At 31.8% G+C, this 21,547-nt stretch overlaps 4 protein-coding genes across 10 annotated transcripts; 1 reads left to right on the top strand and 3 right to left on the bottom strand.

The window, feature by feature from the left end:
• Nucleotides 1-1,034: 1,034 nt before the first annotated feature.
• On the bottom strand, nucleotides 1,035-7,169 carry LOC126686733 (protein DETOXIFICATION 41). 4 transcript variants are annotated; one of them, XM_050380953.2, is made up of 8 exons: nucleotides 6,669-7,169; nucleotides 6,017-6,561; nucleotides 4,606-4,692; nucleotides 4,480-4,536; nucleotides 3,521-3,759; nucleotides 2,611-2,729; nucleotides 1,947-2,033; nucleotides 1,035-1,205 (listed from the first exon to the last, which is right to left on the bottom strand). In XM_050380953.2, the coding sequence occupies exons 1-8, from the start codon at nucleotides 6,981-6,983 to the stop codon at nucleotides 1,134-1,136; spliced, it is 1,521 nt and encodes a 506-aa protein (XP_050236910.1). In that variant the 5' UTR covers nucleotides 6,984-7,169; the 3' UTR covers nucleotides 1,035-1,133. The 4 variants fall into 4 exon arrangements, with proteins under 4 accessions (XP_050236910.1, XP_050236909.1, XP_050236911.1 ...); XM_050380952.2 differs by lacking the exons at nucleotides 1,035-1,205; nucleotides 1,947-2,033 and having other exon boundaries at nucleotides 2,040-2,729; XM_050380955.2 differs by lacking the exons at nucleotides 1,035-1,205; nucleotides 1,947-2,033 and having other exon boundaries at nucleotides 2,599-2,734.
• Nucleotides 7,170-7,317: 148 nt separating this feature from the next.
• Nucleotides 7,318-11,331, bottom strand: LOC126686737 (phytochromobilin:ferredoxin oxidoreductase, chloroplastic). 2 transcript variants are annotated; one of them, XM_050380962.2, is made up of 8 exons: nucleotides 10,995-11,331; nucleotides 10,337-10,453; nucleotides 9,895-9,989; nucleotides 9,448-9,541; nucleotides 9,208-9,339; nucleotides 8,915-9,019; nucleotides 8,226-8,276; nucleotides 7,318-7,672 (listed from the first exon to the last, which is right to left on the bottom strand). In XM_050380962.2, the coding sequence occupies exons 1-8, from the start codon at nucleotides 11,196-11,198 to the stop codon at nucleotides 7,484-7,486; spliced, it is 987 nt and encodes a 328-aa protein (XP_050236919.1). In that variant the 5' UTR covers nucleotides 11,199-11,331; the 3' UTR covers nucleotides 7,318-7,483. The 2 variants fall into 2 exon arrangements, with proteins under 2 accessions (XP_050236919.1, XP_050236918.1); XM_050380961.2 differs by having other exon boundaries at nucleotides 10,337-10,456.
• Nucleotides 11,332-13,268: 1,937 nt separating this feature from the next.
• On the top strand, nucleotides 13,269-15,939 carry LOC126686735 (F-box/LRR-repeat protein 25-like). 3 transcript variants are annotated; one of them, XM_050380959.2, is made up of 5 exons: nucleotides 13,269-13,474; nucleotides 13,586-13,661; nucleotides 13,775-14,237; nucleotides 14,912-15,087; nucleotides 15,674-15,939. In XM_050380959.2, the coding sequence occupies exons 1-4, from the start codon at nucleotides 13,438-13,440 to the stop codon at nucleotides 15,071-15,073; spliced, it is 738 nt and encodes a 245-aa protein (XP_050236916.1). In that variant the 5' UTR covers nucleotides 13,269-13,437; the 3' UTR covers nucleotides 15,074-15,087; nucleotides 15,674-15,939. The 3 variants fall into 3 exon arrangements, with proteins under 3 accessions (XP_050236916.1, XP_050236913.1, XP_050236914.1); XM_050380956.2 differs by having other exon boundaries at nucleotides 13,269-14,237; XM_050380957.1 differs by lacking the exon at nucleotides 14,912-15,087 and having other exon boundaries at nucleotides 13,269-14,237.
• Nucleotides 15,940-16,092: 153 nt separating this feature from the next.
• Nucleotides 16,093-21,076, bottom strand: LOC126686736 (sanguinarine reductase). The gene is made up of 9 exons (XM_050380960.2): nucleotides 20,700-21,076; nucleotides 19,912-20,024; nucleotides 19,710-19,763; nucleotides 19,516-19,600; nucleotides 18,558-18,663; nucleotides 17,745-17,831; nucleotides 17,505-17,602; nucleotides 16,733-16,842; nucleotides 16,093-16,318 (listed from the first exon to the last, which is right to left on the bottom strand). Exons 1-9 carry the CDS (start codon nucleotides 20,986-20,988, stop codon nucleotides 16,253-16,255), a joined length of 1,008 nt encoding a protein of 335 aa, XP_050236917.1. The 5' UTR covers nucleotides 20,989-21,076; the 3' UTR covers nucleotides 16,093-16,252.
• Nucleotides 21,077-21,547: the final 471 nt, after the last annotated feature.

The raw sequence follows: 21,547 nt of genomic DNA on the forward strand, positions 1-21,547 counted from the left end.
GAATTAATGTTATAGCATAACAATTATAGTTGTAGGGATTTCTAGCTGCTAAACAGGAAATTTTCTGTTCATATCAAGATTTAATATTTTAACGAAATAAATTGTTATTTCATATGTATAAAATATTCGTTTAGGCCAATGATACTTGTGAACTTCTTCAATTAATATTCAAAATTAAACTTGGAAAGCTCAAATTTGAACTTGGCTCAATTTTTAATGAGTTTTAATTTTTTTTTGAGTCGATTCTAAAAAAACTCACGAATAGTCTATCTTATTTTTACCTTTGGCACTAACTAAACTATTTGTAAATAAAATTATGCAATAAATTTTTGTAAATATGACTATGCGAACATGGAAGGAAATCAAGTGGCAGAGAAGCTTTCTAGTTATGCTATTCAAAGAAGTACTATACTTCATTTATTGATAGAGCTGGTTTTTCTATTTTTAGTTGTTGTTGTTTTCTTGAACATTTCATATCTAACTAGAGAGGAAATAAAAAAAATCTATTTTAATTTGTTAAGACAAACTACTTCGTCCTCCCCGCGAGGGAATACTTGTTTCATCTTCTTCAGGACGACGATCCAAATTTGGGTTGAAACCAAATATGGTTCGTCTTTTATGGGGAGATAATTCGGGTTCGTCCCGAAATGAACGGTTAATTTGAAATTAAAATGAAAAGATGAATAGTACTAATTTATATTATTATTTATTATATTTATTTTTTGAATTTTTGGAAAATAATATATTTTTGTTTTATATAAAACAAAAGGTGCTATTTAGAATAAATATTAAAATATGAAATATCTATTTGACTTTTTGCCGAATAAAAAAAGATTAATTTAAGTAATGAGAGTGCAATTGAAACTTAAAGATGTGGATTTGAATGCAATTGACAAAATTGCAACGTCAGAGTAACATTAAAAAGGGGCTAAAAGTTGAGTGATTTTTTGGTCAATAAGTCTTTTTTTAATATTTTATATGTAAAGTGTCTAAATCCTATTCTTAAATTTATTTTAAAATACTATCAATAACTATTTATAAAATAAAAGGTGAAAATTAGTTTAAAGTAAATCAAATATAAATATTACAAAATTACAACAAATCTCTTAAAGAATGTTATTACAAAATACACTCTAGGCATTGTTCCCTACCAAGTTCAATGTCTCTCTTGCAGACTCCTTCAAACGTTGAGCAGTTTTTTCTACCTGCAAAATCATTCGTGTTCATAGGAGGAGGCATATGGAGAGTTATGGACAATGAAGAAATTAACAAGTTTATTATATATATGAAATTAATTTTTTATGATATTATATTAATTTGGTTTCTGAAAAAAATTATTTTAGAATCAACCATAAACAATGGCTACATGGATGAATTTATAAAAAATAATTTGTCACATTTAAAAAGATGGGAAAAAAACTAAAAGTATGAGAGATTAAGTGTCAACAAAATAAACCAAAAGGATTTCATTGCTCTTTTTAAAAATTAAAAGGATTTTTTTTTCAATGTTTAAAAATGTTGACGATTTAACTGGCAAAAAAAAAACAAAAAAGGTTCATTTGTTCATTATGAATAACTTGAATGATTTTTTTTTTTGTACTTTTAAATTTTATAATTTTAAAATTAATTTTTTATTATTTCAGAATATCAAGCAATTTTCTCAATAAATCAAATTGATATGGCCGTCGGAATATGTAATATATATCACAACTTAGTTTTATCGAATAAAATAAGCGGTATATCAAATGGTAAGAGTAATAATCCATGTTTTAAATATTTAAAACTGAAAATTCGTATTGAAACCAAACACGCTAAGTTTTTATGTAAAAAATCATAAATAACATTTATTTTTTTAATTCAATATCAACATTTTAAAGAACGAACCATCAAATGTATCGATTAAATATATGTTTGAAAATTATGATTGAGGAGTAATTTTTTTTTACCTCAGCATCCCAATTGGTTCTTGCGGTAATAATAATTAAAGCTCCAGTCTGGAAAACTACTCCAATGATAATTCCCCACCATATGCCCTGAGATTACAACCAAAATGTTAAATTGAATGCTTTCATTTGTATGCGGTTCAAACCGAATCAAATTGAAATTTTATTTTTCTATAAAATCGAATAGAGTACGAATTTTTTCTAATTGAATTGAACTCTGTTTGTTTTACACTAAATTTAACTGATAATTTCCATGTCCAAAAATCAAATCGAACCAACAAAAAACTAAAATAAGCTTATTGCTAGGGGTGTTAAAAAACCGGACCAAAACATACTGAAATTATAATTATAGTTCAGTTATTTATTGAATAAAGTTGTAATTATGTAAAAGTTTGTTGTTTGGCTTTCGGTTCGGTTTGGATATTTTAAAAATCGATTGCAAAAGTAAACAATTTTTTTAAAAAAGTGATAGTATACACATATGAAAATTTATTAGACAACAATTATTTAATATGTGTATTAATTTTAAGATAAAAATATAATTTTTTTGGCTTTCGACCGAACCGAGACAAGTCAAACTGAACTTCTCAGTTCGATTTAAAAAAATTACAAATACCGATTTGTCGGTTTTGGTCGATTTCAAACTGAACCGACCATGGCCACTTACTGCAACTCCTAAATTGGTTTTGAAGGCAAGAACACATCCGATGGGAAGACCAATAATATAATATGTAATCACATTAACATATGCTACAATTGCTTGCCATCCACTGCCAATAGCCACACCTGCCCTTCAAAAACACAATATATATCATCGTTTATACACAAATACAAATTACAACATGAATTATATGAAATGATAATTTTAAAACTAGAAAGAGCCAAATCATAAAAGTTAAAAACTTTAAATACCAATTTTTAACATTTTTAAAAAGTTGGAGGGGGCTAATGACTATCCCATGCCACCCCTTTCATCCGTCATTGGATATGAATGTCACATGTCGACCCATCTACTTCTAAATAGTAGACAAAAACTGCTCAATAGAATTAAATAAAAGTTCGTATTAAATAGATGGATTGCTATATCTATATAATTTGATATAAATAGAGATTTAGTAATGAAAGGTATTTTTTTTATTATAAAATTACAGTTCATGAAAAAATATGATAAAGACCAAAAAAATAAAAAAAATAAAGTACATTAACTTTTGAATGAGTAAAATTTTGTTAGTTTGATAAAATCTAATACAATTTGATCCATAACCGTAGATCATATGACAGAAGTTAATATTGCCTTCAAACTTGATATTAAATATCGAATAAGGTTAAATTCGCGGCTCTAAACAAAAATACTATCAAAATCGGTATTATGCCTTAGCTAAAATGACAGAAAACTATGGAAAGCGATTTACAATGGAAGCATGATGTACAAATTAGAGCTGAGGGATAAAACAAGCCGACGCACCCATTTTGAGGGTGTTTTTTTATTATCAAAAACTACAATTTTAACCTTATTTTACCTTTTACGCGCCAAGTTTAAGGGGGTAAAGTGAACTTTTGGTAGTTTAATTTCTTACCTGAGAGAATAGGTTGGACACCATTGAGGAAAATGGAGATGGCAAGCAGAGGAGTCAAATTAGAAACTGCTTCTATAACCACTGAGTCAGTCGTAAAGAGCCGAGTCAACCCGACTCGGAAGATGAGCACAATGGCACTGAAGGTAATGCTGATAAGAATGGTGGTTCCATTCACTACAAATACTGAAAATTTAGCCACCTTTGGATGACCTGCCCCTAACTCATTACTTACTCTAACACTGCAATTACATCAAATAATTTTATTATTAAATCACTCTAATCAAAGTTTATTACATTTGATTGGGTTAATTTCCATTGGTAATCCCTTAACTTTTGTCTATTTCCAACTATAGTTCCAAAATTTTAATTCGTAACCATATTATTCTCCAACTTTTATTTTGTATTGTCCATAACGTCACTCTAGTTCCGTTTCTGTCGACTGCCAATTGGAATGATATTTGGATTATTGTTTTAAAAACCGAACTGGTGAAGTCATCGGTTCAATAAATGTTGGGAAAAGTTAAAAAAATTAAAATTAGCGATGAATTTTAGGTTTTTATTCCGCCGCTAGTTCTCTTCATCCGATTTTCAGTGGTCCAACCGGTTCAATAACCGATTTGTCCGATCCAAACCGGTTCAATCAGATTTTTGGTTTTTGCGTATTTTGAACCTGTAGCCCGGTTCGACCGGCCGGTCCCGTCTGGTTTTTAAAACACCTACTTGGATTTATAATCTTTTTTCCATGTGATGTTATTTTCCTGATTCAATTAACTCCAACTGACCGTCATGTCATTAGATTTTGAGGAAAAAAATGAAATTAAAGTGACGTCATGGACAATACACAAAATCAAAATCTTTAGAAATAGTTATGAATTAAAGTTTATAAAATTATGGTCGGAGAGACGAAAGTTAAGGGATCGTCAATGAAATTTATCATATTTAGCGGCTATCTCACCAACCTAGTAGCTGCAGCTATGCCCAACATAAAATTCATGTCCATGTTGAAGTAATTCATGCTGGAGGAATTGAAGTGACATTAGTATTTTTGAAATTAATTCAAGCAAATAGAGTCTAAAATGACATACCAAATGGAAATGGAATCTAATGAGATTGTTGGGTTAGGGAGTAGGCCTGAGATGAGTACCATTCCTTGGCTGTACCATATCTCCAAGCTACATTAGAAATCAAATTTAGTAGCTTCAAAATTATTCATAAACTATGAAATATTACTACCAATCAAGAAGTGGCATTATTGGTATTTTTATTCTACTAGTTTTGCTTTACGTGTTTCACACGTGGCTCGTAGTGTGACTCGTCAAATAATGATAATTATATTGTTATAAATTAAAGGAATTATAACTATATTTAATTAATAAATATTTTATAAATATTTTTATTAAATAATAATTAAAATGGTAGTTAATTAAAAATATTTTATCTACTCTAATATTTGACTCGTTGATGTATATTTATAAAAATTAAAAAGTCGCTATATATGATATTTTTGTTTTGTATGGATAAAAATTACTCTATTTGTATTTTCTTATATTAGTATTATATATTATTTTATTTTAACCCCACTTCTTTTATTTTAAAATCTTATTTTTGAATTAGTTTGCTTGCTAGTGAAATAAATAAAAAAATAATCACAATTATAATGATCTTGATCGGCTTACAAATATTTCAAATTGATTGAAGAGATGGAGAATTATTTATTCAACGATTGATCAAATTTCTCTAATAGTTAGAGTCCTAGTTCCTCAACATATCTACAACAATCGCAATGCTCGAGAATATTAATACAATGTAAATCATAAATAGTTAGCTATTATATGGAAAATTAATTCAATTTTGATGAGGACTCTAATAATACTATCAAATTAGGACTCTAATTATAATATACCTTTAGTAATAAATTAAATAAATAATTATTCAATTACCATAAAACCTTTATTTTATAATAAATTAGAAAAGATTATTCGGTAAATTTGCCTGTCCCCCCCCATCCGTGCTTTTATATATAGTATAGATATAGATATAGATATAGATAAAACTATAAAAATTTCGAATACGTGTCTCAACACCGTCATATTCATTTGTTCAGATGATAAATAACCGTTATGATAATTGCAGATAATGAACTAATAAAATTGTATAGCTTACATAATACATTTTAAAATACTACACCGTTTGGATGTAGGGGGTCGGGAAATGTACATTCGGTTTAAAATCAAATTGAACCATTTTTTTTTTATCTCTTTTCAAAATGGAACCGAAACAAATTTATATAGTTATTTTTTTCCAAATTGAACCGGGCAATTTAATTTACACAAAAAATTAACTAAGTTTTGTATGACTATAACCGAACCAAATCAAATATCAAATATCAAAACTTTTATACTGACAAATTGAACCAAATTATCAATTAGACCTAATTGACAAAAGAAAAGTGTTCATATTGGATTTCCAAAAAAAAAAAAGTGTTCATATTCATACCAGAGCATGACAGCCGAAGCAACGGTGAGCCTAAAGTAAGGCCAAATTCCTCTAAAAGCACCCAACGACAACCCAGTCCAAGTCTCCTTACAAGATGGGCTCAAAACAATGTAAAGCCCATTAGCCACCACAAGCATCCACCAAGAGAAGCTCAAAGTCAGGGCCGCACCAAAAAGCCCATAATCCAAAACATAAACAACCACCCATGATAAAAGAATGTGAAGCAACATTACTCCAACAGACATATATGCCAATGGATTAACAATATTCTGTGCTTGGAGGAACCTCTGCATAGGGCAACTTATGGCAAATGCATAAATTTGAGGGATCAAACCACGGGCGAAAACTTGGCCCTGAGCGGAAATGGTCTCCGACTGTCCGATTACGAGAAGTACCGGACCGGAGAACCAGTAGAGGAATGTGAGGAGTATGGCTGCAGCTAAGTGTAGTACAATGGCTCTTTGGCAGATTACTCCCATTGCTGAGTATTGTTTGGCTCCATAGGCTTGACCACAAACTGTTTGGACAGCACTAGCCATGCCTAGCTGTTTGTTTATACATGTGGAACCAAGAAATGTATCAATAAAATAAAATTAATAAAATATCAAATTATTAAAAAAAGCAAAAAAAAAAAAAAGATAAAAGAACATACCATAATACCATAAGCAAGACCTTGAATGCCAACATTAGCTATAGAAGCACCAGCAAGCTCAATAGGACTCAAATGACCAACAAACATTTGAGTCACAAAACTAAGCATGAAATTCAAAACAGACACAACAATGGAAGCACCAGATAGCAACCAAAGAAGCCTTGATTCCCAAGCAACCAAACGAGTCCACCATCGAATCGGCAGAACTCGTCGATGATCTTCTAATAACTCTTCGATCGTATTTGATGATAATTTATGTATGCTTACTTGTGAATCAAGTCTTGGTAATAACTCTTCGTACTCTCTTGAACTCATTTTTATGTTTTTGATTTTACCAAGTTATTACGGATTGAAAGGTTACGAGTTGATATTGATATATATGTTCAAAAGATAAATATGTTCATTGTTTTGTAGCTATTCAATGTTGTGTAGCTACCAGTCTCTGATAGTTGATAGTTGGAATTGTAGCTACAACTAACTCGGGCTACAGTGATTAGGCATATTATTATTGATCAATTCGACTACAACAGTCAAATCTAGTCACGACATAAGATTAGATAATTACAGTAAAATAGGGCATTTCGGCTAGCTAAGGTGCCATCCAAAACGATCTATTACATAAAACTCAAAAAAAAAAAAGATCTAGAAGTAGATCTAACTAGATAGATGAGGTTATTATTGAACACACAACATACTTGATACACAATAATTCCAAGGCTACAGATATAATGCAAACTTTTCTAGCTTCGGAATGGAACTAGTGAAAGTGGAATGAAGAAAAAGAAAAGTTGACAACTTAAAGTTAGAAAATTGAACTAAATTTCGATACTGTTACCGACGAATTCTCCGTTTGCATTCCACGGACGATTCTCATACGACTTCCCAATGATACTGCGGTTCTCATTTACATTTCCATTCTCGCAGCGGTATTCTGGAAAGTAATCCAAGAATCCTTTGCTCCCTAGTTCATTCAATCCATTGAAGAGGAAGTTCTTCACCACATCCTATATGGTTTATATAGATTATAATCTTTTAATGAAAAAAGTAATCAACTACTATGCAACATAGAAATGAAAATGTTGAAACAAGAAAGATAATGAAACAGAAAACGGCAAAATGATACTTTTCTCCAAGAATATTATAAATATAGAGTTTTAGAGTTTCAAAAGCGTTTACAAAATAGAAATGAAGTACGGAGACGTTAGTTTCTTGAATTATGTGGAAGCCTGATTTTCAAAACGCACTGTTTTGATGTGTGAATTATGTGGTCAACTCCGGGTTTCCACATCATTAATTTTCACCAAATATTCAACTGGTGTATCAATTTGCCAAAAAACGGTAGTTGGTGTATATATTTACTAACTTTTACAAAATGTGATTAAATTGCAAAATACGTATAGTTCGTGAAATTTTAAATGTAAATAACCCTATAGAGTTTTAGAGTCTCAAGGATTTTAAGAAATGGAAATGAAACACCAAAATGTACGATTCGAAAAATTTCCATGCAACACATATCAACTGCTCTCATAATTGGCTAGACGGGATTAAGAAGGATACCTTTGCTAGACTTTCACCGATCAACCTTTTCAAAACTCCATGGCCTGGATCCTGCTTTCCATATTATGATGACGAGTCAATTTAGTTAGGAAAACTCGGATACATTTTAATTTCAAAATAGAAGAGACTGTTATGTGAATCAATTATGTTACTTAATCGATTATGATAAGATAAACTGGATCGTTTTTTTTGGCAGTGACTCTGTTAAGCTTAATAGTAATAACTTACCAAGTTCTATCTAAACCAATGCTATTTCCTAACTTCTGAAGTTTCCAAGCCATATTTACATGTAGAAATCTAATCAAAATTATAAGTAATTATTTAAAAAAATTGCATTAATAAAATATTTCAAATTTTAATGCTGTCGTCAGCCTATCATATCATTCGACTATCTCTGTTGGTCTCGTGTCATATGCAAGTGATCATGAAACTAGCAACAAAACTATGAGAATGAACACCGAAAATAATGGATACCAGAGACACAATTACGTTCTTTTGCAAGCATATAAGTCAGTAAATAAGAGTGCTAATTACAAACATAAAATGATAAAAATATGACATTCACTCTTCCATCCTATCTATTGCATATTTTAAACTAAGTCAATAATGTTGCCATATGCATGTGAACGTAGAGTGTCAGAAGAATTTGGTTTGCGTAATAAATTCGGGGGAAGAAATTAGGCAATCACCTTCTCTGCTCTCCATGCAAGATATTTATGTTGTGCTTCACGGTTGCATATAATTTGAGATGCATCCGTCTCTTCTGCAGCTTGTTCAATAAGCTCAAGCCATGCCTAAAAGAGAAAAACAACTAATTGATTTTGCGTTTGAATATAGAGTAACTACAGCTGTTTATTTGAATATGAACAGCCAAATGCAAAAGCATGCGACTCTCGGTTCCCGTTTAGAACAGATATTGAGCTAATAATCATGTGATGTCAAATAAAATATAAAGCATCAGCAAAATCTGTTCATTTTGCACCTTGTAATAGTCGATGAATGCAGAATATAAATCATCATGTCTACTCTGGCTTGAAGTGAACTTGGTCCATAATACTATCGGGGAGAAAAATTGTAAGGACTCGCTAGTGAGCTTCCCTCCCCAAGGAAAAAGCTGCACGAAATCTGTGTTCAGTCACCATATCATTAATATTTAGATGGATTCGAAACGGAACAAAATACAATATCTATTTGATGAATTGAGCAAGGCTATTTTACTTACTTCTGCTTGCTTGAGACCAATTGGCAATAAGCTTTTATAATACTTTTCCTTGTAATCACTCCTTGCAATGCAATTGTACAAGGGGTTGAGGTCCCTACATATTATCAAGTTTAGTTCGGAATCCTGGGGAATTCGCAGCTGAATACCGCTTGGAAGTGTAATGGAGTCGGGTCAACTCGCGAGCAATTCAGAATTGACTTGAAAAGCTTGATCAGAGTTTTTGTCAAATTTGGTGCTTCAAATTTTAGAGTCGAGAAAACACGAACTTGACCGTGTTTCAATTCGACTCGATTACACCCCTATCTCAGCTTTTAGGTATGAAGATTGTTTGATGTAGACTTTTAAAACTAGGTAGCGATGAAAGCGCAAATAAAAATTCAACAAAAACCCTCCAAAATAATAAAGTAAAACAAATTCCAAATCAGATAAAATGTGAGGAAAACTTACAGCACAATGATGTTCATGCTGCCAGCAGTAAAAAAGTTTGCACAGAAAATGGGTACATCAAATTCTGGTCTGGCAAAGACAGTAAAATCCAAAACCTACATAAAATTTAGAAGAATAACAATTCTTAGCAAAAGCAAAAAGAAGCTTCAGGAATCGATAACGTGAACTTGTACTTGTACTTGTTGACGCTTCAAACTCAAAGACATTCGCGTATGGAGGTGTTTCAAATACATTAAAAAAGCTATAGTTTGACAATCTCAATAACAGATACATATCAATAGCATTAAATCAACATCATCCTCTTTAAATGTCCAACCAGCACATTCGATATATACTTTTGCAATCTATAAGTACTGAAACAAATATATGAAATTATTATTGTTTTTTTTCTTTACTTATTATGCTTTCAAACAAAAAAAAACTAAAATCTGCAATATCATACCTGCATTGCTTCATTTTCGATGCTTAAACTCCGTAGGAATCTAATCTTGGGAGCTTGAAATGACTGCATTTTCAGCTCTGTTACTCCATCCATTGCAGTCATGGAACTATACTTTTCCTGCTACAAAAAGAGTTAAGCCCCACAAGTTCTTTAGATTGCAATTCACTGCAATTATTTCTCGACATTTTTTCCGAAAGAAAGAAAACCGGTATTTTAGTCATGATTTTAATCTTTTAAATCATTTTCCTCTCAAAAAAATCCATCAAATTTAAAAAAGTAACAATGATTATACAATAAAAATGTCTCAAATGGGTGATTAAAAGTTAAATCCAATGAAACAGATCATAATGCAACATCTATGCCAACCCAGTAGATCTCTGAGCATCAACTGATGTATTATGCAACAAATTACCAAAACATTTAATTTATATTCCTGAAGTTAAACAAAAAATTACAAAGAAAAATAAGTACCAGCTTCAATCTACTTCTCTATAACAAAGTTTACCATTAAAACATCAAGATAAATATACTAAATTTAGCTGGATTAATTTGCAACAGTGAAAAAGATTTCAAATTTATTCTACTGTTGTCACTAAAACTAATTAAAAACAAAACCCATTACACAAAAAATGTAAGAAATTAAAGAAAATGAAGTGACCTGGAGAGGAGAAGGGACCAAAACGGAGTACCGTTTGGTTTCATGGACAGCAAAATCGATGAACTTGTGGTAAGAATGAGCAGAAACTTGTAATGAACGAGGTTTAATCTTCCAACTAACGTTAATGGTAGTGCTTAAGGTGGTAAGTAAGCGAGGTTTAAGAGATAAAGAAGAGCTTAAAGAACAAGAACACGATGACTCCATTAACTGAAAAAAAGTCTTGACATCAGAGATTTAAGTGTCTTTCTAAAATTTTGTTAGTTTAATGATTTAGTACAGTAGAAAGTGTAAAAGATAAGAGTTTGGTGTAAGCATATGATGAGCTCATCTTACGTATCTTCCTAGTTCCGACATTACTTTTAATCGGCTTGCGGTCCTAAAATAAGCAACGACTGAGAGGCTTAAACTACAAATAAGTACCTGATCTTTTGACTAAAATACATTCAAATCCTTATCTTTTTTTTAATCGTAGAAAGTGAAATAAAACAATTGTCATATAGTATTCTATAATACTATCGGCAAAACTACTCTATTTCATTATTTTTACAATTTGATCTGTATCTTTTCAGGCACAAATATTGTCCGATGTTTAGACTAGTCGGATAGAATCTCTTAAGACGATAAAACTCTTTTAGAAATTACAAGTTGTTTCATAGGAATTTGAATCTCTAGTTAATGAGAAAAAAAATATTTCATTTCAACTTTGCTGGTATGCCATTATACCGTTTAAATTTGCCTATTCAAATTTATTAATTAAAATTTCTACGTGTAACTCATTCTTCACTCTTGATCAAGATTGATTTTTAATTTTGTCAAATTCTTGTGTCTTTACTCGATCGGTCATTAAATTTTTTAATTTTTTCATTTCAGTTATTAAACTATATTTTTTCTTTTCGATGAATGAACTTTCAATTTTTTTTATTTTAATATTTTCCGACCGAAAATACTTAAATGGCAGCCGAAATTAAATTTTTTACCTGAAAACTTGCCATATATGCATAATTTGACCTAAAAACTCATTTTTAAAGTGAAATTATATATATGTGATAAATTTTCAAAGTAAAACTAGCAAAATCCGGTTGCCATATGTCAATTTCCGACTGCCACCTAATCATTTTTGGCCGAAAATACTAAAATAAAAAAAATAAAAGTTTAATGATCGAAAAAAATAAAATAATTTAGTGACTGAAATGAAAAAACTGAAAAATTCAGTGATGATCAGAATCAATTACCCTCCAAAATTAGAGTAAATGTTGATCAACTCTTTCACATGTCGTCCCTAACATTTGATCTATATATCTCTGACATCCTGGAATTTATTTTTGGTATGTTAACTCCTGAAGTTTTGTCAAATAAAACTTCTTCCGTCCAAATTTCGACTAACGTCATTAACAAATGCTAACTCGGCGCTTAGAAAAACTAAAACTAAAATTAAAGTAAAAACCCACTCCACACCGTTTGACATGTCGTTAAAATATTTAAAACATACAAACTACTTAAAATATCTATAAAAAAACTCTAAAAGATAAAATTCAAACTATTTATCTAACTGTCACTACCCCTAACTCTAGCCAGTAGCCACACCTAAACCATGTTCGTCCAAGGAGATAGATGGCGATGGAGGCGGCTTGGAGTGCGGTGGCGATGATACAGGGGTAGGGGTGATTGGAGTTATTAGTTTCGGGGATTTAACAGCATTTTAAGTATTTAAAATTTTTAAGGTGTTTTGATGAATTGTCATGTAATACTTCACGTTATCAAAATTATCAGTGTATAAAAAACAAAACGGAATGAGTTTTGTTTAGTAGGCAAATCAAAACTCATTAGGTTTACGGGTCAAAAATAAAATTTGGAGACATTAATGAGAAAAGGCTCAAATATGGGGTAATTGATCCCGATTATCACTAAAGTTTTATGTTTTTTTATTTCAGTCAGAACTATTTTTTTTTTTTCATTTTGATCATTGAATTTTTATTTTTTTCATTTTGATATTTCCATCTAAAAATGTTTAGGTGGCAGCCGGAAGTTGATATGTAACAACCGAATTTTAATAGTTTTATTTAAAAATTTATCACACATATATAATTTTATTTTAAAAATGAGTTTTTATGTTAAATTACGTATAAATGGCAAATGTTTAGATGAAGAAAAATATTTTGCTGTCACCTAAGCATTTTTAGCCGAAAAATATCAAAATGAAAAATAATAGAAGTTCAATAATAAAAAAAAATTCAATAATTAAAATAAAAAAAAATTAAAACTTCAATGCAATCCCCCTCAAATTTGAGAAACAAAGTTGAAATTAAGGCACGGTTTAGGGTTAACAGGAGTCGTGTTTTTGTGTGTTCGGAAATAGTAGATACCGGCGAAATGAAAGAAGATAGAATCAGTGAGTTACCGGACTGCCTTCTCCATCACATCCTCTCTTTTACCGACGCAACTGATGCCGTTAAAACCTGTATTTTATCCAAAAGATGGAGGTACCTCTGGACTTCCCTTCCCTCTCTTACTTTCAATTACAGAGATTCTAGGGTTAACGTTAATTTTATCAATCAACTTCTGATCCGTCGAAATTCTGTGCCCATTCATAGTTTTTACTACGCTTCATCTTTTCAAGTTAACGCTAGCGAGGTTGAACGTTGGATATGTTATGCGATTAATCATCAGGTTCAACACCTTACAATTGAAGTACATTGTCCTAAATTCCCCATTCAGTTGTCTAATTGTTTTTGTGGCTGCACATCATTAATAACTCTCAAACTAGATGGCTATTATTTCAGCTTGACATTGCCTAAAACCTTGGAGTTTCCCTCTTTGAAGAATTTACACCTTGTTAGGTTTAGATTGGACGATTTTGATGCGAGTTTCTTTTCAAGTTGTCCCAATCTCGAAACTCTGAAACTTGAAGACGTATGGTTTGAAGTCATTGGAAGTTTCAGTGTTTGTGCTCTCAATCTGAGAACCTTTGAATTTGAATCTCTCGAGTCTGATTTTGATTGGAATTATGAATTTGTTATCGTCGCTCCAAAGCTAAGAAAATTCAAGTTTGATGGTTATCCTCCTTTTTTCTGCTCTACCAAAAATCTTTGCTCTCCTGACCAAATTGAAATTCATCTGCCGAGCGACCTAGAACTGCTCTATAGCACGGATGAGCTAAAGCAGAGACTTGCTCTCGAAGTGCTCCAAATGCTTAAGGCATTTCATACTGCGGAATCCATCACATTATTCGTGAATGTCCTTCAGGTGAATGCTTAATTCTAGCCTTCTACTATGCGATTTAACAATAGATTGAATTATATATATATAATTTGTAGTTGTGTCTAATGATTGTTAAGGTCTATTTTTTAAAATAACTTGTTTTATCTCTTCTTGATTCAAATCAAGACCGTGCTTTGCATATTGTTTTAAAAGAAAGATACGTTCGTCGTCTTAGTCTGCATACTTCTTTGTACTTCATAATCTCTGTGGAAGTTGCTTCTCTATTTGCCATTCGATTTTTAAATCAATTGATCAGAGATGTTAGTGAATTCCACTAGTAGCTCTATTTATTAAATTATTCAATTAAGGCCGTCCGTTTTTAGCTCCCATGTTCTGGTCCGTCATTAAGACTTCATCAAGTAGATTTTCACTTTCTGATTACTTCTTTTAGACAACAATAAGTGTTTTTGTTTATATGTTTTAAAAGAATGCTTGCAGTTGTTCATTTCGTAAATGCTGAATTCTCAATTTACATTTTCGAACAAATTTAAGTCCCCAATTTTAATATAAGTAATCATATAGATAACAAATCCAAAGGAATTACTATGTACTTATGGAGTTCTGATTATTTGTTTTTTAACTATAAATGTTTTTGTTATTTTTCTCAATTCACATTTTACCAATTATCAGCTGATGGTTCATGGTATATATGTTTCAAGGTTCTATCCTACATTTCACCTCCACTGAACGAGCACCCTTTAGAGTCTTTAAATCTCAAGTATCTGCAGTTGTTGAAGGGCAAGTCATCTTGGAAAGTCAAGATACCCAGCTCTATCTTCAATTTCTTTCTTAAGAACTCTCCATTGCTGGAAATATGTTAGTAACTGCTGCATAGGTAATTAAACAATTCCTTGCTCCTGTTATTCATTTTTATCGATGTTAATATTCGTAACAGGATTATGCACTTTACTGATATAAATTATAGTGAATATTACTTTATTCCATTTGTTATTTTGGCTAATTACTATAGTATAACGTATATGCAATTTATCTTACTATAGACTGAAAGTCTATTACTATTTTGAATTCAATAGTTTTTCTCCTTGAACTATTACTGATGAAATTTGATCAAGTACATGATTGTTGGTTTATGCGTGTTATAAATTTTGGATGAGATGTTATTTTAAGTGTAATATTGATATTTTGAAAAGATAATGGCATTTTACCGCTAAAAGTCATTGGCTAAGCTTCAATTGAAATTGATCCGAGTAAGATGCATAGTCTACTTAATCTTATTGATGTAAAAATACAATATCAGCCTGTTTAATCTGATTTACTCCTTTACTTCATAAATTTCATAAAATCTAGTCCATTTTTGTAATGGGTTGACCAGTTATATGTTCTAGAATTATGATAGTAATCTTTCTATGAATTATGATAGTAATCTTTCTATGTGTTTGATAAATGTAATGGGTGGACAGACTATGATGGTCCGAGTCAACACGATCTTCACCGCTTTGAACCTGCATTGCTTCCTCGTATCTCTCCACCGTCTTTGATATGGGATATCCTTGCTGTTCGCCGGCATGATGCTAGCTTTTCATGAGTTATTTTTATCTTCTTCCAGTTGCTTGAAATAAAACAAGTATCAATAGAAGTGTATATATTGTCTTTGAAAAATATTGGTTCTGGAAGAGAATTGTAGTGGATAATGCTTCAGATGATAATGTTGATAAAAATTAAAGTACACGGACCCAATTTACGGTAGAAATAAAAGTACGTGGACTAGTACATAGACAAAGTACATGTTTTTTGTTCTTTTACCAACGACATGTAATACGTGCGCTAACATTTGAACAAAAGGACATGATTTTAACGAAAATAAAAGTGTAGGGACTGATTATCTACAAAAATAATAATACAAGGATCCTGAAACAAGTTATGACAAGAGAATACAGTATGCATTGTTTCAAAGCTTATAAGTATATCTGTACACAATTTATACAGAAATTTAACAAGTAAAATGCTAAGATTTGTCTGTTCAAGGTAAAAAGAAACTATCATTGTGTTTGTGCACCTTGGAATAGATCTCTCCACTTCTGTGGATCACTTCCAGGGCCTTCACCCTGCAAAATTCCGAATATCGGTTCAGCAAAATGAAAGAATGCCACAAATCATAAACTTCGAGAATTGATTCCAAAGCTGAACATATACGTGCTCAGAAAGAATAATGAAAACAGTTTAATGTTTATGCTTAAATTATGTATTTATGTGTTTTCTAATTTAAGTTTGTCCTCGAGCTTCCACGAATGCTTTTACTATGTATGTCTTACTAAATATATAGGCCCGATTTGGGCTCTTTTTAGCTCCTCGACAGTAGATGTCGGGACACGTAGACTGGAAACTGAAAACTGGCCATCAATTTCAAACAGTGGTTTTCAGCATTAAAGTGCTAAAAGCGGAAATGGAAGACATGGTAAATTAATTCAATTTCTATATTAAACAAAAAAATAATATTTTTATCAACTTAATTGTGTTACCTCAACTGAGTTGATTTCATAGGTTTGACCTTCAGTAAATTCTATGTCCAGTGCCTGTATGCAAGCTTCAGCAACTACGAGTCTGCTTACTTCTCCAACAAGTTTATCACCTGACAAACACAAACAAACCCAATTAACAGAGAAGACACGGTAACCTAAGTAGCATGGAAACGGAAACGGGAAACGGAAACGATACGAAACGGACACGGGGAAACGGAAGTTTTTCAAAATGAAGGACACGAAACGTGGGGGAAACGTGTAAATAACAAAAATTTAGGGATATATTTATAAAAATATTTATGATAATTAACAAAATAATTCAATTTAATGTACTAAATATTTAAAATTTTATAAATATATAAAAAATATAATACAATTCAACACAAATAAGTATATTTGTTGTATTGTAGGCAATGCGAATGTAAAATTTATGGGTAACTAGTTAGATTTTTTTATTTGTGGGTAATAATTTTAAATTTTTTACAAATTTTAATTTTTATTATTTACAGAAACGGCCCGAAACGTTTCGTACGGTTGTCCAAGAGTTTCCGGTTTCCGAAACGTTTCCGAAACGGGAAACGCAACTTTATCGAAGTTTCCGTGCTTCTTTGACGGTAACTGCATGCATCGCAAATTCTCAATGCACAAATTCTTAGTTCTAGATTTTTGCAATCTATTTATTGATTCTCATTAAAATAGAATATTGTACTTCACATCGGATTGATCGCGGAAGATGCATTAGATGACTAGTTTCACCTTGCAATAGACATACCTTGATCAATAACAACAGCACGCCGTTGTCCAGCGGTAGCTTTGAGCAATGTATTTAGATCGTATGATGTGTAAGGTCCATCGGTTAATCTACCTGGTCTGAGACATAAATAAATATGTTCTAGATGTATTCAGATTAATCAAGGTAAGAATGCATACTAAAAAACTGAAATATCTCCACTAGTTACTACATTGACTTTGTCTTGTCCCAAAATCAAGCGAAAGGTAAGCTAATTCACACCTAATTATGGTAAATGGAACACCGGACTGGCGAACAAAATCCTCCCCCATCTTTTTATACTTGAGAACACCAAAGAGATTCATGATGCTGCAAAAGAAAAATTGGAAGGTACATCAACAGGATGATAATCAATTTATACGGTATGTTCAAACACTTCAAGCAAATTCATGATAAGGTAAACAATGAAAACACTTGGATGTCAACAACAAACAAGAAAAAGGTATGAACCATAATGCGTAAAAATAAACTTTGGATTACGAGATTTAAGATCCAAAAGCATGAAAAGAGTCTTAAGGTTAAGTAAATTAAAAGTTCCGCAACGTCAATATGCCTAGTTCCAAATATATATATTCTCCTAGAATTAAAATAACCTCCATTGAAGCCTTCTTTTAATAAAGGAACTTGGAATCTGTTAGGAACGACTCTAAAACCATTTTGCTGCAACCTGTGCACATCTCATTTACATCAACTGCAACATTTCACCAAAGGACTAATTTTCCTATCAAACAAAGGCATCAATTCATGTCTCTAAATCAAGGGCATAACAACTATCAAATCTCTTGAACTTTCATAAAAGTCTATATAAATTGTCAGATCTCATGTTCTTTGGTAGACAATGGTATCAAGTATCAACGCATGTCAAAAAGCTAGGAAGAGAGATCATAAACATAAACCAAGACTCAAAATTTGTCAACTCTTCTCTTTTTTTCTTTTCTGAATTTAAATGCAGATAGACTCATCATAAGCATGAGTTTTAAAAAATGTATATTCCATTAAGTGCTAGATTAAAATTCCAAGCAGATAAATAAGTACCTCCAAGGCAGTTCATTACACTTGGTTACACCAACTGATGAAACAAGAACGGCTCTCTTCAATGTCGAAGGCATAGCAGAAAACAGATTTCTAACACCCTCCCAATCTATTGAGAAAGAAAAATAGTTAATTCAATGTTGATATATGTACTGATTGTTCTGCGTGTCTGCCTTATATAATTCACGAGAAGAAAGCACCCCAACTGTTAAATATTCAGCATGTTAAAAAGAAGTTTGACAGTGTTAATGGTAAAGATAATGTGAAAGGTCAGGTATAGTAAGCTGGAGTGACAATAAAGAAAGTTCTCCACAAAAAGTTTAAGTTTGACTCAAAAAACAAAGTCTCAGTTCATAGTTTATCAATTAGTAGTCAACTACATCATTCAGAAAACAAGCATAGATGCAAATGCACTCTTTTATCAAAAACATAGGCTTATATCAACCGAAATTAGGTCCTCAATAAACTAGCAGAAGTAATTAAATTACCGAATAGCTCAGATAAAAGTTGTCTAAGATCAGTTCAGTTATTATTCTCTTCATTTCCAATAGAAGGATGTTAGAAACAACAAGGCATATGCCATGGTGCGCAACACTTTTTGCTGGATGTGTGAGTATATGTGAGGTGAATAATTTTTGTATTCTGTTAAATGAATCAAACTTTCAAACAATAACCATCCAATTTGCTCATAGGTCCATACTCCATAGTAACCATCAAAGCTTAGGGCTTATTCTAAATGAAATTCTATGTCCCTTTCTTTGACTTCGGATCTTCATTTTGGTTGCTTCTATACAGTTTCTCAAGATTAAACCGAATGAAGGTTCCTATAAAATCTGTTACTCTCGAGTCACTAACACGTAAGGAGGTAAATTTATTCCAAGCTACCAGCAGATAAATAGAGGTAATGCAAACATCCATATTTTAAGTTTCATTAATGACAAGGTAACAAAAGGATTCTAACCTGTTCTTTCTGGTGTATTATCTCCATCCCATCGTCTTGAAGGAAAGGCTGTCGTTCCTGTGCAACATATCACGTGTGTGACTCCCTGCAGGAGAATTTTAGAGAACATAGTAAATAAACGGGAAAAATAAACAAAAATGTGATGCATCCTTAGTCAAAAAAATGGAACATCTAAATGAAGAAGAGACGTAAACCTCAAAAATAGATGGATCAAGATCCTCTGGGTTCCGAGTATCCCCTTTAAATACCTAGCAAGTTAAACAGCGCTTAATTATTGCATTTTGTATCGCGAGAAAATCAAACGATTCAAAAAAGTAGAAATTGTTTATGACATTTCTTTTTGCAAAAGAGAATGAAAGGATAATGTGAATTGTGCATGAGCAGAGAAAAGGGAACCTGCAGCATCTCCTCATCTTGTTCACCAAATAGTGCAGTTGCTTTGGCAGGATCTCGTAGTAACAAGCGCGACTTGATATTCCGGTCAATCAGTGATGCCACTACCAACTGCCCTGAAAAGGAAAACACAAACTGATATTCCATTAAGCACAAAAAAAAGAGAGAGAATTACAAGAACAAGAAGGTAAAGCCTATGAACATATATATAGAAACTTAGTATTCTAATATATAAGAAACCGAATAACAAACGAGTTATAGCTCAAATGATATAAGCGCCGGGCAACATTTTGCTAAGGTTGCGGGTTCAATTTGTCCCACAAGCGCTCCCTCGTCCCCAATGATCATAAAAACGAAAACCTATCAGTCTCACTCTTACATGAAAGTTGGCTACAACAATTACATCAACATCTATTACACTGCAGTCTTAGAAAAACTAATAATCAAGCCTATCATAGAATCAATGAGGGAAGCAAATTAGCTTACAAAGCCACAATATGCACAAATAACAGATCAACCAGTATTAAATTCATGAGATTTTCCCTCCAAAGAAATACATAATCAATCATATCCATCACGGGAAAACGGGACACTTAGACACCGAAACAATGTTATTTTAACATCAAATAAAGTTTCATGTCCGAAACGTCTCTAAAACGTAACACGTTAGATTGAATAAAGTGTCCGCGCTACCTGACCATCAATATACTAAATTAAAAATGACACACAAATGTATAATGTAACAATTTCATTTAATAAAATATTTTCAATTATATTAGTAGAGCTAATACCAACACCACCGGAGCCGCCAATGACAAGAACAAGCTTGGAGGAAGAAGGAGAAGCAGTTTTAGAGTCTGAGTTTGGTGACTGAATCACTTCGTTTTTGACAGCACGAACTACAAATGAAGAAGATGAACATGATGATGATGATACTGTTGTTGAAGAAGAGTGATACCCAGAAGAGACTTCGGACAGTGAGAGAGAATGAAGTGGATTTTTTTGTCGGAATTTTGTAAACTTTGCATTTGAAAAGGTACAGTGAGGTGTCGGAGTGAAGAAGATGAGCCGGCAAGCCATTAATGCATGAGCGGAGGAGGGGAAATTAAAGCTCCGGTAAGAAAGAGAAAAACGGTTTGATTTTGTGGCTCTTATATTTCCCTCCCCATTACCAGAATTTGTATTTTTTATTAGAAAACAAAAGGATATTTTTGTATAATTTTTAGAGAAAATTAGGAAAAATACTCTCTTTTTAAAAATAATATGATTTTCTACCTCAATAAGAAAAAGATAGAAAAAATACCTCACTATTTTAATATATTTACTTTTTTACTCTAACACCTATTTATATTATAATTATACCTATTCATTATTATTATTTTACTCTAACTATATTATTAGGGATTTGTAAGTGACAACTGTCATTTTTTTTCCTTTTTTCTCTCTCTTTTTCTCTTTCTCTCTTTCCTCTCCATTGGCTTTCTTCTTCTCTGTTCTTTTTTTCCGCCATTTTTTTCTTCATTTTCTTCTTCTTCTTCTTCTTCTTCTTCTTCTTTATCTTTATTTCTTCTTCATTTTTATTCTCTTCTTCTTCATCGTTAATTCATCGCTCCGTCGTTGTTCCGCCATCATCCGCCGT

This window comes from Mercurialis annua, linkage group LG6 (genome assembly GCF_937616625.2).
Source record: "Mercurialis annua linkage group LG6, ddMerAnnu1.2, whole genome shotgun sequence".
Classification (NCBI taxonomy): Eukaryota; Viridiplantae; Streptophyta; class Magnoliopsida; order Malpighiales; family Euphorbiaceae; genus Mercurialis; species Mercurialis annua.

Coding starts and splice junctions, on each gene's coding strand:
- LOC126686733 (XM_050380952.2), bottom strand. CDS start 6,983: ATGAGTTCAAGAGAGTACGAAGAGTTATTACCAAGACTTGATTCACAA. Junction 3,760..4,479: donor GGCATAGCTGCAGCTACTAG/GTTGGTGAGATA, acceptor ATGTAATTGCAG/TGTTAGAGTAAGTAATGAGT. Junction 2,730..3,520: donor TGTCCAACCTATTCTCTCAG/GTAAGAAATTAA, acceptor TTTGAAGGGCAG/GTGTGGCTATTGGCAGTGGA.
- LOC126686737 (XM_050380961.2), bottom strand. CDS start 11,198: ATGGAGTCATCGTGTTCTTGTTCTTTAAGCTCTTCTTTATCTCTTAAA. Junction 9,990..10,336: donor TCGAAAATGAAGCAATGCAG/GTATGATATTGC, acceptor AATTTTATGTAG/GTTTTGGATTTTACTGTCTT. Junction 9,020..9,207: donor CATTCATCGACTATTACAAG/GTGCAAAATGAA, acceptor TTTCTCTTTTAG/GCATGGCTTGAGCTTATTGA.
- LOC126686735 (XM_050380956.2), top strand. CDS start 13,365: ATGAAAGAAGATAGAATCAGTGAGTTACCGGACTGCCTTCTCCATCAC. Junction 14,238..14,911: donor TATTCGTGAATGTCCTTCAG/GTGAATGCTTAA, acceptor ATATGTTTCAAG/GTTCTATCCTACATTTCACC.
- LOC126686736 (XM_050380960.2), bottom strand. CDS start 20,988: ATGGCTTGCCGGCTCATCTTCTTCACTCCGACACCTCACTGTACCTTT. Junction 19,764..19,911: donor AAGATGAGGAGATGCTGCAG/GTTCCCTTTTCT, acceptor TTAACTTGCTAG/GTATTTAAAGGGGATACTCG. Junction 18,664..19,515: donor TAATACACCAGAAAGAACAG/GTTAGAATCCTT, acceptor CTTTCTCAATAG/ATTGGGAGGGTGTTAGAAAT.